General features: G+C 49.9%; 7 protein-coding genes across 7 annotated transcripts; 2 read left to right on the forward strand and 5 right to left on the reverse strand.

The window, feature by feature from the left end:
- Positions 1-173: 173 nt before the first annotated feature.
- Positions 174-1,566, reverse strand: BO88DRAFT_25093 (F-box domain protein). Its single transcript, XM_025702214.1, has one exon. It carries the CDS (start codon positions 1,420-1,422, stop codon positions 274-276), a length of 1,149 nt encoding a protein of 382 aa, XP_025568687.1. The 5' UTR covers positions 1,423-1,566; the 3' UTR covers positions 174-273.
- A 614-nt stretch (positions 1,567-2,180) lies between these two features.
- Positions 2,181-4,129, forward strand: BO88DRAFT_431382 (cobalamin-independent methionine synthase II family protein). The gene is made up of 4 exons (XM_025709294.1): positions 2,181-2,532; positions 2,600-2,843; positions 2,912-3,328; positions 3,388-4,129. The coding sequence occupies exons 2-4, from the start codon at positions 2,624-2,626 to the stop codon at positions 3,957-3,959; spliced, it is 1,209 nt and encodes a 402-aa protein (XP_025568688.1). The 5' UTR covers positions 2,181-2,532; positions 2,600-2,623; the 3' UTR covers positions 3,960-4,129.
- Positions 4,106-4,830, reverse strand: BO88DRAFT_400546 (DUF2945 domain-containing protein). The gene is made up of 3 exons (XM_025705605.1): positions 4,709-4,830; positions 4,498-4,610; positions 4,106-4,423 (listed from the first exon to the last, which is right to left on the reverse strand). Exons 1-3 carry the CDS (start codon positions 4,755-4,757, stop codon positions 4,355-4,357), a joined length of 231 nt encoding a protein of 76 aa, XP_025568689.1. The 5' UTR covers positions 4,758-4,830; the 3' UTR covers positions 4,106-4,354.
- An 843-nt stretch (positions 4,831-5,673) lies between these two features.
- Positions 5,674-6,940, reverse strand: BO88DRAFT_25117 (ADP-ribosylation factor family protein). The gene is made up of 6 exons (XM_025702217.1): positions 6,896-6,940; positions 6,501-6,784; positions 6,273-6,431; positions 6,055-6,201; positions 5,880-5,992; positions 5,674-5,821 (listed from the first exon to the last, which is right to left on the reverse strand). The coding sequence occupies exons 2-6, from the start codon at positions 6,592-6,594 to the stop codon at positions 5,780-5,782; spliced, it is 555 nt and encodes a 184-aa protein (XP_025568690.1). The 5' UTR covers positions 6,595-6,784; positions 6,896-6,940; the 3' UTR covers positions 5,674-5,779.
- A 501-nt stretch (positions 6,941-7,441) lies between these two features.
- ccg9 (putative trehalose synthase (Ccg-9)) lies at positions 7,442-10,336 on the forward strand. Its single transcript, XM_025705606.1, has 6 exons — positions 7,442-7,969; positions 8,028-8,437; positions 8,488-8,763; positions 8,822-9,286; positions 9,339-9,448; positions 9,516-10,336. Exons 1-6 carry the CDS (start codon positions 7,865-7,867, stop codon positions 10,214-10,216), a joined length of 2,067 nt encoding a protein of 688 aa, XP_025568691.1. The 5' UTR covers positions 7,442-7,864; the 3' UTR covers positions 10,217-10,336.
- Positions 10,337-10,445: 109 nt separating this feature from the next.
- Positions 10,446-11,161, reverse strand: BO88DRAFT_327880 (dynactin subunit 5; the record flags this gene model as incomplete). The annotated part of the gene is made up of 2 exons (XM_025702528.1): positions 10,446-11,030; positions 11,123-11,161. 2 exons carry the CDS (start codon positions 11,159-11,161, stop codon positions 10,446-10,448), a joined length of 624 nt encoding a protein of 207 aa, XP_025568692.1.
- Positions 11,162-11,518: 357 nt separating this feature from the next.
- Positions 11,519-12,820, reverse strand: BO88DRAFT_483885 (putative transcription regulator PAB1642). Its single transcript, XM_025712254.1, has one exon. The coding sequence runs from the start codon at positions 12,727-12,729 to the stop codon at positions 11,986-11,988; it is 744 nt and encodes a 247-aa protein (XP_025568693.1). The 5' UTR covers positions 12,730-12,820; the 3' UTR covers positions 11,519-11,985.
- Positions 12,821-12,875: the final 55 nt, after the last annotated feature.

Raw genomic sequence — 12,875 nt, forward strand, 5'->3', positions numbered from 1 at the left:
TATGCCCTCTCAAGCATTAGTTCATGTAATGTCACGTGACAATGACGTATATTCTGTGTCGCAGTATACACCATGAGAATGCAGAGTAAATAACTTTCTACCTATATCGTTCTATATGTCGATATGCAAGCTGTAAAGTTACTCGGACAAACGGAAGTCGTGAATATAAGTATGGAATGAAATAATGTACAGGCGCATCACCAATATACTTACATTTCTTGAAGCGCATATCATCCAGAATGATTTCAGGTGTGCGCTCATTACTGCAGAATATCAGAGAGCGTTACCTACCGGCACCGTAGGAGAACCCAACCGATCATTTTCGCCGTTCGAAGGTACTTTTGTCCAAGTCCCTCTACCATCATGTACCCATCCGCTGCTGTCCAACACATCCCCTAGGATAGTGGATAATTCTGAACGCAGAGCATCAAAATCGTAATCTGGCGTACGGAATTCCGCGAGACTATCTAGAGCCCCCATCTTCCTGACAGTGTGTGCAATAAGTGAATATCCGGTAGCAATCTCCATCCATGGGTCACTGGGGTCCATGGAGCCTCTCTGTTCCATCTCCGTGATCTTGTCATTCGGAGACGGGGCAAGTTGAATGGTCAATGAACGCAGGTTTGTCATCAATTCGACGGCATCCAAGACTAATTTGACATGGTTATAGAACGGAAACACTGCCGTATAGTTGAACGACGTGAAGGATTTCAATGAGCGGGAAAGGTCCAGCCTCTCGGAGAACAGTTGTGTGGATGCCACTGTTCCCCACTTATTGAACAGGGAAGGAACCTGGAACATGAAATACTCGTAGTGATTGTATGCCCTGAGTGAGGAAGACTCGTTGAAGGCAAAGGAAGACCATACCCGAGTCTCAAGCAGACTGGCTGGATGCTTTGTCTCTGATAGTAGAGGAGGCTTGCAGACCCGCGAGTTCTGTTCCAATTGTAGAACCTGGAAAGGAACCTCGAATGCCCAGCTATGTCCGTCCATGATCCGTGTGTCAAGCATGGCGGCCAGAAATGGAGGAGGTGCAATCACGATGATCCGTAGCGGATTGAGACTATCGAGTACTGGACGCCACCAATAGGGATCCTCTCGATGATCGGGTGAGTCCATCCCCTTGGCCACAATCGATATTACATATCGACCAAGATCTAAACTCGTTGTAAAGGAGACAAAGTCCGCTACATCTTTGATATCGAAGCAAGCATGAGCGAAGAGGTGGGGGCGCACCAGCTCCAGAAGTCGGGAGGAGGTGCGTGCAAGATTCTTCAGATCCCTAGTTCTAGATGTAGTAATACGCATACAAGGAGGCTTGTGCACCCTGGACTGAGAAGGAGGGGAAGCCGAGAGCTCGGAGATGATCTGATCCAGAAGCTCATTCGGAAGGCTTTCTAGGGGCGAATGTGGTGAAGACATTGTTCCAGTAATCCGAGATAAAGTTTTCGTCCGAATGCCTCACATTGCGGAGACTATGGGCTTCAAATCAAGTATAGAAAGCCAATGAATTGGACATAAATGCCAGCCCACAGCGATGTACTTTCCAGAAAGGAGTTATGGCGTGGTGAGTTTCGGGAAGAATGCTTGCTGTCAATTGCCGGGGGACCCCACATTCATTTCACGTGATAGTGAAATGGCGAAGATGGCTCCATAAGCAGGAAAACCGTGACAGAATGCTTTGACAGACTAAATTGGCGTTTGCACAGATAGCAGGACTACTGTGATCTGTAGTCGCACTTTACATGCGCCGAATTTATATATATCACCGAACTCAAGCCAGACTCGACATGACATACTCTGTATAGCTTTGGAAATCACGCCAACTTTATAGGAACGCCTTTGCTGTATGAATGTGGAGCTGCATTAGTCTCTCCCCGCAACTCTTGCTCTGGCTTGTTCTGAGTCCTGACACTCGACAACATCGCAGCCACCCAGCAACGGTGTACTATTCAGAGTGCAATACTATAATCTCAACGGGGAGATAAGGAATTGTCGCAATAACTACTAGTAGAATTAATATAGTACTTGCTTTAGGCATCTGCAGCCAACCCAGAACAGAAAGAACCCCAGATGAAATTGATTGCTGAGTCAGTACTTATACATCGGCCCCACCGGAGGCTTCCTTGCCGATCTTCTTTCCGCCTTCCAGGATTTACATTAGTACTTCTGGCTCAATCCTTCATCGGAAGCTCTCCCAGATGCCAGAAGGCATTGAAGTTTGTGGAATTACTCGGTGTGTTTTGGTCTTCGAGTGAAGGTAGTCGTAACAAGTAGTACTCAAGGGGCGCGCAGATCGCAAGAATCTGCTTGAATTGTTTTGTTGTATGTTGTCTGGGCCTGCGAAATCGGTCCCAGAATTTGGGGTCACTGTCCAGAGCGGTGGGGCAAGAACAGACCGGAGAAGAACATGGACAAGACTCGGAGAACTCGCTTGCTGAGAAATGAGGGGGTCTCTTGCCCCCCATTTCTTCCTTCTTCTTGACTCGAGTCGGCTGTTGTCTTCTTCTCTCCATTCTGTCACCAGACCAGGTATGTTTCTTCCGTGAACCCATGAAAAGTTGGTTGTCACTGGATTCTCTAACTGATTTTCGGACAGAACACTCAAGCAATCACAATCATCATGGCCCCTCAACTCCACCGCAACCCTCCTTTCCGTGCTGAGCACCTCGGCTCTCTCCTCCGGACGGAGGAGCTCCTCAAGACCAAGGCCGCTTTCGAGAAGGGCGAGGTTTCCGAGGCTCAGCTTGATGCTATCGAGAACAAGGATGTGAAGGAGGTCGCGGAGACCCAGAAGAAGTTGGGTTATGCCGCCATCTCCGACGGAGAGTACCGCCGTCACAGTAAGCTAGGCCCTCATACATCGCGCATAATCATAGGAACTCATTGCTGACAATGTTGACCGCGACAGTGTTCTGGGGTTCTTTCTTCCCTGGACTTGAGGGATTCGAGGAGGTCCGTGATGTCGATGCCGATGTCTTCCGCCCCTACGCCCCCGATGTTGCCGCGTTCCTCGAGGCTGGTCACAAGCCTGGTGAGACCGTTATTTGCACCGGCAAGATCAAGCACGTCGGCAGCACTTACACCAAGGAGTTCAAGTACCTGGCCAGCGTTGTCCCTCCTGAGGAGGTCAAGAACCTTAAGATCACCCTTGCTGCTCCTAACTGGTACCACTTGCGGTACAAGGAGGGCAAGGCCTACCCCAAGGACGTGTACAGCTCCGACGAGGAGTACTTCGGTGACATCGCCAAGGCGGTTCAGGCTGAGCTGCAGGAGCTGTATGATGTTGGCTGCAGGAACGTCCAGTTCGACGACCCCAACCTTGCTTGTGAGTTCATCCTGTCTGTATATTTATCCATGAGAATAACACGCTGACTCAAACTGCAGACTTCTGCTCTGAGAAGATGCTTGCTGGCTGGAAGGAGGACTCTCTGAACGTTCGCTCCGCCGATGAGACCTTCGAGCAGTACATCAAGCTGTACAACGACAGCATCTCTAAGCGCCCTGCCGATATGCACATTGGTGTGCACCTTTGCCGTGGTAACTTCGTTGGCAGCCGTCACTTCTCTGAGGGTGGCTACGACCGCATTGCCACCAAGCTCTTCAAGGAGCTCAATGTTGACACCTACTACCTCGAGTATGACACCCCTCGTGCTGGTGGCTTCGAGCCCCTGAAGGAGCTCCCTACCCACAAGAACGTCATCCTGGGTGTTGTGACCAGCAAGTTCGCTGCCCTCGAGGACAAGGAGGAGATGAAGAAGCGTGTCTATGACGCTGCCAAGTTCATCGCCGAGGGCAACAACATCTCTCTCGAGGAAGCCCTCAACCAGGTCGGTGTCAGCCCCCAGTGTGGCTTTGCCAGTCACCGTGAGGGTAACGCCATTGACCGCGATGGCATGATCGCCAAGCTGAAGCTTGTGCGCGAGATCGCCAACGATATCTGGCCCGGCCAGCTGTAAATATACCCGTCGTGAATGGCCGCGACATAAACTCCTGTCGATTCAACAACGAAAGGGAGTATGAATGAATGTGACGACTTTAGCGTTTAGGATACCAGTTATTTAACATATGGATCGGATGTATAGTTTTAGAAAAATTCACGATTGTTTCTTTCACTTTCTCAAATACCATGCACCTGGACACATGTGCCATTATGTAGACCGACAAACTGAGTACCTTGGAGTCACTGCAAGCACAACGTCCCACCCAAGAAGCTAATGAAGGCAGATCACTTTGTTGTCAACCATTAACTATCTCTCATCTTGCCGTTTACCCTAAAACATTATTAAATATAGATTACCACCCCTAACCCAGGACTGCCCTCCGCACATCAATAAATAATGTCATGGTCCTTTCACTCCGCCGGGCCAAGAATACTACTCTCCTTGATCGCCGCTCGTTTATGTGTATGAGCGTTCTCGATCTACCACCACCCCAGAACCGTAATCAGCGTTACTGCTTACCATACCACATCCATCCGTATCACTATACACGCACCTCATACCGCGGCATCTCATCCGACGCTTCGATCTTCCGCCCCGTCATAGTACCAGAGTGCGTGCGGACGTCCCGGATGATGCCGATTGCTTCAGCGGTCTTAGAATCAGGTCCTGCGTATTGAGTTACCCCTTGTTAGTCTCCCTTCATCTATCCTTTCCTGCCTAGAAGAGCGGCCGGTCACGAGAGGGAGAGTGTAGTAATGACTCACCGCCAATAGGCTTATAGCGAACCGTATCACCTGTTGCGTAGTCGGGCATTCTCAGGTAAATATTCTCAGTTATGGAAAGCTTTGTCGTAGTCTTGTAGTGTGTACGTGTGTGTATAATACAGATAACTTATAAGTGAAAACTACTACGTGATGTTGTGTCGTCTATTTAACTAACAACCCATCAAGTTAACTTTTCCTTCCCAGAGCCACTGGTGTCAGATTGATGCTATCTGACGAAGGGAGGGAGCCAGCCACATTTATTACCCATGGATGGGGCGGGTAGTCGAGAGTTGTGCATGTGCTCGGAGCTTAACTTCGCTGCCTTTTATCCAATATATTTATGCAAGATTGGGTTTTGCTTATATATCCGATGGCCGGGAGGAGGTGAGGTGACTGGTGGGACGAGCTTTCCGTTCCATGTGTCTCAAGGAGGATTTTCCGAGGCCTTTTACGGGGTGGGCTGGGCTGGGAGGGAGGTCATGAGTCAATGACGTTGGTGGAACATATGATCTTTGTTTGTTTGTTTGCTTTTGGTTTGGGTTCCTTTATTTTTTATCGTTTATTCATAAAGTGTGGATTTTTTGGGGTTTGGTAGTATCTAAAGAATATTATCAACAACCGAGCCGGGGAAAATACAACTGGGATATAAATAAATAAATGCGACGAGAAAAAAGGAAACATTAAAGTGAGTATATGTATGCAGGTATGTGCTGGTCCAAGTTCCTTCTATTTTGAATGTTTCTACACACGAGAAGGGGGGGCGGCGAAGAAAAGCAGACAACAGAGAAAAGGAAAATAGGAAAATAGTATTAAGAGACGGTATTCGAAATGACCCGCATCGAAACAGTGGGGATATCATGAAAATAAAGGAGAAAGGAAAAGCGGAACGGCGTGCGCGTGAAAGGAAATATTGCAAACACAGGATCCAAATGCTGCGTCTTCTGTCATCAAATCGAACGTGAAACGAGAGGTGTTCTGATGGTTCAGTTGGTACAAAGGAAACTGTTGTACACGAGAGGCCGTGCAGATGGCCTCCAAGTTTTGCGGCTCAGGTGTTGGCCGGCGGCTGTTTTATTTCTGAGGTTGCGTCTTGACGTTGTTGGAGAGCCATGCCTGCGAGAGTTGAGCGTTAGATGGCTGAGCATTGCCGATGAGGGGGCGTGTAACTTACCAGGCCCTCAAAGATACCAGTTCCCTCCGTTGCGACACTTGGAGCAACGTACCACAGCTTATCCTTCAACTTGGTGAGCTGTAGCGCTTGAGTAACTTCCTCGGGGCTCATGTCTGCAAGAAGAATCCTGGTCAGTCGCGACGTCGTTTCCCACCATAACAATGCGAAAACTTACGGCCTTGAACATCCTGCTTGTTGGCAAAGACCAGCAGAAGAGCATCCTTCATTTCGCGATCGTTGATAATTTTATGAAGTTCGGAGCGAGCTTCCTCCAAACGAGCAGTGTCGCTGGAGTCCACGACGAAAATCAATCCTTGTGTACCTGAAGAGTTCACCCAATGTCAGCTAACTGCCGCCCGATCCGCTGATAACACGCGAAAAGCGAAAACCGACCAGAATAGTAGTGTCTCCAGAGGGGTCTGATCTTGTCCTGTCCACCAACATCCCAAACATTGAACTTGACGTTCTTGTAGGTGACGCTTTCAACGTTAAAACCGACGGTAGGGATAGTGGTGACGTCCTGATTGGTGAGCTTCAATTTGTAGAGGATTGCTAACGCACTGTGTTAGTTTCCACATAGCCATGGTTAAGAGTCCACGCAGAGTCGAGGAGCAAACGTACTGGTCTTTCCAGCAGCATCCAAACCCAGCATCAAAATCCGCATCTCCTTCGTACCGAAAATCTTCCCCATAATCTTGGACACTTGACCACCCATTGTGACTAAAGGAGGCGTCTCCTGAAGACCGCCGACTGTAGATAGGATAAAGGAGCGACTGAGCCTGCGGAGATTCAACGAGCGCCAGAAAGCGTCTCCGATGCAATGCAATTGCAGTGAGGAATCGGGATTCTAGATGGTGGACCGATTGGTCGAGTAGGGGGCCGTGGGAGAAAGAGGACAACGAAAACTAAACGTAAGGTCAATTACCCCGTGCTAGCGGTCCGCGTCAACAGGGCGACGTCTCCATAATGGACCATGCGTTCGCAGACGCAAGGTAAACAAGACATATGGAACTTACCTTATGTAAAGAAGGGGCAATAACGACGCACGTTGAGGCAGCAAAGAGAGAGTGTCGGTCCAACAGGGTCGAAAGTCAAATTGCACAAACGATTGATCGAACAGCAGCAATAAGAATTTCAGGGTTCACGATCCACACGAGGAGCGCCTCTCTCTCTCTCGCTCTCTCGCTCGTCTGCTCGAGCGCTCCGTAAAAGGGGCTGCCCATGACTAAGCGCCCCGCGCCAAGCACTCGGTGGTTTCAGCATTTGCAGCGTATCCTCAGGCACACACAAGCACCTACTAATTACACTTCTCCACTCGGACCCAGTTATTCCCGATCAAGAGGACCTTTGCTATAGAATGTAGATGCGCCTCACAATCAAATCATCATTGTCAATAGAAGCAAGTAGTCCGACTCCTTGGCGACGGACTTTTTTTTTATTCTTAGCGTGGCCTGTGCCATGAACCTAGCCTTGCTCTCGCAAGTCACAACCAAGCATAAGTACGTTCTGCAGACTTAGCGCACTCGCTATCTTGTGTAGTACCTATCGGAAGTCCCCGCTCCCGACGATCAACACCATCCATATCGAGTGGTGATGGTTATGCCTCATCGTACCTTGATATGACTTGGGAGAAAGGAACCTACAAGCCACCAAACATCTCCTGATCCACCTGGAGTTCTTCATGGCCAATTATTCTTCAATGATCCTGGTCAAAAAGGCGGATTCTCACTGCCGCCGGAGTAAATCGTATGCTGTTTGCAATACGTCATGGCGAAGTGGTAGCACACTCCATGGACTGGTGAAGTCATCCCACCACCACCCATGGTCTTACAAACCCCGGACCGGCGACCGAACCTGAAGTCCCTTCATTGAGATTTATAGGAAACAGTTCCTTTTTTTCCAAATCCTGAGTAGCAGTCTGATCACCTTATTGAAATCCCCTGGACACTGTACTCTATCTATAGTTCTCAATCATCATTGCCAACATGACCACTGACGGTATTCAACCGTTCCAGCGCCGTTCATCCTTTCATCAGCTGCAGCTCTCGCATCAGTTTGACAGGAACTCCTGGGAAGCCCCTCCATCAAAGGTAAATCTCGCTTTTGCCTCAATACCCCATGACATCTCTAACCGATGCCTTCCATTAGACTATCTATGCTGGTCTCTCAGTACTGTTCGATGACGATGGAGTCACTGTAGCCCTTGCGATTCGTGATACTACCTATCTTCTCGATTTTCATCAGAAGGACATCGTTCCACAGGGTGGCCGGAGCGTCTGTGCCGAAATCACCGACTATGTGCTGAACCAGTTGCGGGAGTATAGTGACGAACGCCTGGAGAAGTTTATCGGGCTGGCAATGCCAACTTCAGTGGCTCGGAAATGCTCCACTCTATGCTCACGTCTCTGGTCGGAGCTGGATGTGATTCCCTTGGTTCTGCCCGAGGAGAGTAATATCGGAGTCGATCACTACGTTGATCATCCTGTCCGGAAGTCTACTGGCTGGGAGCTTAAGAGCATCGATGAACAGGCAGAGTCCATGGGACGCAAGTGTGTCAGGTATGTCTTGCCCAACCTGAGGCAGTGCGCATGTGCTTACAGCACACAAGGTTGTTTGGCCCTGAAAACATTCCGTTGTTGCAAGTCGGTTTCTTGGGGTTAGTGGAAGTCGACACTGCCTTCCATGTGCGCCTTACAAACCTGGAGGACTTCCAGAAGACAGTCACACAGAGGACCTGGGATGCAGTTAATTACTATGCCGACGACCTCAAGAACAGAGGCACAAAGATTGCCTTCTTTAGTGCCACTCCTCAGGGCGGAGGAGTAGCCCTCATGAGACACGCCCTCGCAAGATTCTCATACTCGTTGGGAACTGACATTAAGTGGTAAGTCTTCCATCCAATAGCCTTTGGCATCGAATGTCTGATAGATCTTCCATTCTAGGTATGTTCCCAAACCGCGGCCTGGAGTTTTTCGCATAACCAAAAACAACCATAATATCCTTCAAGGCGTTGCTGCTCCGGATGAGCGCTTGAGCAATGAGGACTGGGAAAAGGTTATTGATTGGATCAACGAGAATGCGAAACGATACTGGCTCTCCCCTGGTGGCTCTCTGCGGCCGCCTGAGGAGGGAGGCGCCGACGTTATCATCATTGACGATCCGCAAATGCCTGCATTGATTCCCATTGCGAAGAAGCTAGCACCTAACCGACCGGTCATTTTCCGAAGCCATATCCAAATTCGCAGTGATCTGATCAATCAACCTGGCTCCCCACAGGCAGATACCTGGTCGTGGATCTGGAAACAGGTGCAGCAGGCAGATCTGTTCATCAGTCACCCAGTGAGCATCTTCGTGCCGAAAGATGTCCCAGACGAGATGGTGGGCTATATGCCTGCTTCAACTGATTGGTCAGTCCCAAGAGATACCTGCATGTTGTATCTAGCTGACATTCCGAGTTAGGTTGGATGGTCTGAATAAGAACATGCGTGAAGAGGATGTTGCCTATTACGGCCGTGTCTTCAACTCTGTTTGCAGGAACTCAGGGATGATGACTCTTAATTACCCACATGGTGAGAGCAATCCTAAAGCCACACATGCATATGTTTTGCTATCGAGAGAATGCTAACCACTTAGCAGACGAGTACATTGTTCAAATTGCCCGGTTCGACCCTTCCAAGGGTATCTTCGACGTTGTAGATTCGTATGCAAAGTTCTATAGACGGTTCACCTCATCTCTACCCGACAGAACGCCACCCAAACTGCTTATTTGTGGGCACGGCTCCGTTGACGACCCCGATGGCACTGTGATCTACGATTCTGTGCTAGCTCACATTGAGAAAGACCTCCCAGACCTATCTGACAAGATCTGCGTTGTCCGACTCGGGCCCTCGGATCAGGTGCTTAACGCACTCCTTTCCAAGGCCAAGGTCGCTCTGCAGCTGTCCACACGTGAAGGGTTCGAAGTCAAGGTATCCGAGGCAATCCACAAGGGTACCCCAGTGATCGCAACCAAGGCTGGTGGAATTCCACTACAAGTGGCAGATAAGAAGAACGGTTTCCTCGTGGAAGTCGGCGACACAGATGCAGTTGCACAACACTTGTTCGAATTGTGCACTGACGACGATCTATACGAGCGGACCAAGAAATTTGCGCTTGAGCACGTCTGCGACGAGGTCAGCACAGTCGGAAACGCCCTGAACTGGCTGTACCTGTCATCCAAGCTCTCCAAGAAAGAAGAAGTCAAACCGCACAAGCAATGGATCAATGACATGGCACGCACCGAAGCAGGCCTAGAATACACCAGCAAAGAGAGTCGGCTTAGACGGATCTCACTGTAAAGTCTGGCCAACCACCAACGAGCCAGACAATATGAACTATGTATCTAGATTGTTGTTGTTTTTTGATATATCTCGCGCGCACACAGAGTTCCTAAATAAAAGAAATAAACTAGACCAAGGGGGTATAGTACTAAACAGCCACACGCACACACACGCACATAAACAGTAAACACGAACACAAACCAATCATAACTATCATCATCAACAACAATAAGTAGTCAGTAATTCCTCACCTCCCAACCAACCTATACCTCTCCCTCGCCAACCCCCCCTCAGCCCCCTCAACCCCATACCCCTCCCCAACCTCACCCACAATCCTCGCCGGCGCACCCCCGACAACACACCAACTCGGCACCACCATGCCCCCCGGCACCACCGCCCCATCCAACACATACACGAAATCCTTCAAGATGGCCATACTCCCCACCACCGCATCCTTCCCAATATGCACATGATTCCCCACCGTCGCCGCCTCTACTACCGCCCGCTCGCCCACAAACACATGATCCCCGATCTTGAGCGGGTAGAACGAATACACACCCCGGTGTAGTCGCGACGGCGGTCGCAGGATCGCTTGTCGCGAGATATAGCTGTATCGGCCTATTGTAATGGCCACGGAGGGGCTGTTTGGTGCACTACCGCCGCTACCGCCGGCGGCTTGTTGCGGGTCGGAGGATGTAGATGCGGATGAGGAAGAGGAGCGGTAGAGGTCCCCCCGGATGACGGCGTCCGCTTGGATTACTGTCTTGCCGCCGAGGATGATGTGTTGGGTTCCGTGGATTAGTGACCGGCGGGAGATTTTGTTGCCTGTGTCCTGTGATGGTGGGAGGGTGGGTTAGTATGGGTTTGTTTGTTGTTGGGGGGGGGAAGGGGGATGGGGAGAGGATGTGGTGGGGTGGGACGTACTGTTTCGATGTATTCGCCCTTGGGCGCTTTGGGGGGCATTTTCTTTTTGGTAATAGATTGGCCTTTAGGGTGGTAGATTTAGAGGAATTGAGTTGATGGTGAAGGGGGATGATGCTGTTATCGCATTGCTTGGGAGGTGATCTTGGATGCGGTGAGTGGAATTTGGTCGGCAGTTAAGTTGGTGGTGGGCGGTGACTCGGACCCACTGCATTTGATTGCTCCGTACAATATATGTTTGCTGAGGAGCTCCATGCGGTATGCACATGCGATACTGGGATGCATTGTTTTGACTTTGTAGATCTTAATCTTTTCATGGCACAGTAAATGAAGCATTATTATTAGAGTAGATCTAGCCAAAGGGCCTTGATCCACTGTTTTCCCGATATGGAGGCTAATCTGGAATCACAATATGGCCGTCCGTAATAACCGGGGTACTTACCAAAATTAAGAAATTTATTAAATTGGAGATATCATTAGTATGACATGCTAGCGGCTCCAAAAAGATGCGCTAGACATGGAAAAGTCATCGATACCCATCGAATATCCTCGATGCGGCCCACACCTCCCTTCATTAATATTGCCTCTCAAAGTGGGGGGACCGATGGTACTGGGATCATCAAACTCGATGATTGAACAGTATTCTGAGGATATTAAACCCCACTGGGACTCATATCGAGATCAAACAGCCTTCAGTCACAATATCGTAATTCCATATCCCGAATTTAAACAGTGCCCAGTCCAATCCAGTATACATCCATCCCAATCATATCCCAAGCCCATATACCCCCGACACACCCTTGTTTTTTCAACCATACACATTATACCTTCCATAGAAGAAATTTCAATTCTCAATCCCTAACACCTCAAATCTCCGGCCAAAACATCCCCTCCAACCAAACAACCTGCCTCCACCACCGCTCACACCTCCCCAGCAACTCCTCCCTTTCACTACCCGCAACACCCGAAGCAACCTCATCCACCAACCCCGCAATCTCATCCACAAAACGTCCAAACTCCTCACTCGTCCAATTAGGAATGAACTGCACTCTCAAAGCACCACCATCCGCATCATCTCTTCCCTCTCCACCCTTATTATCCTTCTCCATAACACCCCTCGCATACCCCCAAGCCTTATAATAACACACCTCCGTAGCCCACAACACCACCAACCCCTCCAACAATGTCACGCCGCTCGAGCCCGAGGAAAGGAACAAATCCGTGTATGCGTGCGTCGCTTCGCTAGGGCCGAAGGTGGTCGCGCCCGGTGGGGGTACCTGCAAGTCGAGGTTGTATTCGGCGGCGACGGTCTCGAAGAAGGTGAGTTCGCGTTGGATGTTGAGGAGGGCGGAGGTGAGGAGGGAGAGGATGCGGGATTCGAGAGGGGCGGGGGTTTTGGTAGTGGTGGTGTAGGGGAGACGGATTTTCGAGAGGAGGAGACCGATAAAGCGAACGTAGGATTGCGCGTAGAGACGGTCTTGTGAGAGCCAGGCTGAGAGGGTGGCTTTGGGGAGGGTGGAGGTGCCGGCGGAGTGGAGGAGAGGGTGAGTGGTTGAGGTGTGGAGGGCGGAGGGGTTGAGGTTGAGGAGGTGTGTTGTTAAAGAGGTCATTTTGGTTGTGGTTGTGGTTGTGAGGTGGTTGGTGGTGAAAGCGGAAGTTGTAGGAGAATTGTTGTTTGTTGTGAGGAGGGGTTGAGGAAAGATGATGGTGATGATGATGTGGGTGGGGTAAATACGGGGCTTGTGGAGGGGGGGAG

The sequence above is a fragment of the Aspergillus vadensis genome (genome assembly GCF_003184925.1).
Source record: "Aspergillus vadensis CBS 113365 unplaced genomic scaffold BO88scaffold_1, whole genome shotgun sequence".
Lineage (NCBI taxonomy): Eukaryota > Fungi > Ascomycota > Eurotiomycetes > Eurotiales > Aspergillaceae > Aspergillus > Aspergillus vadensis.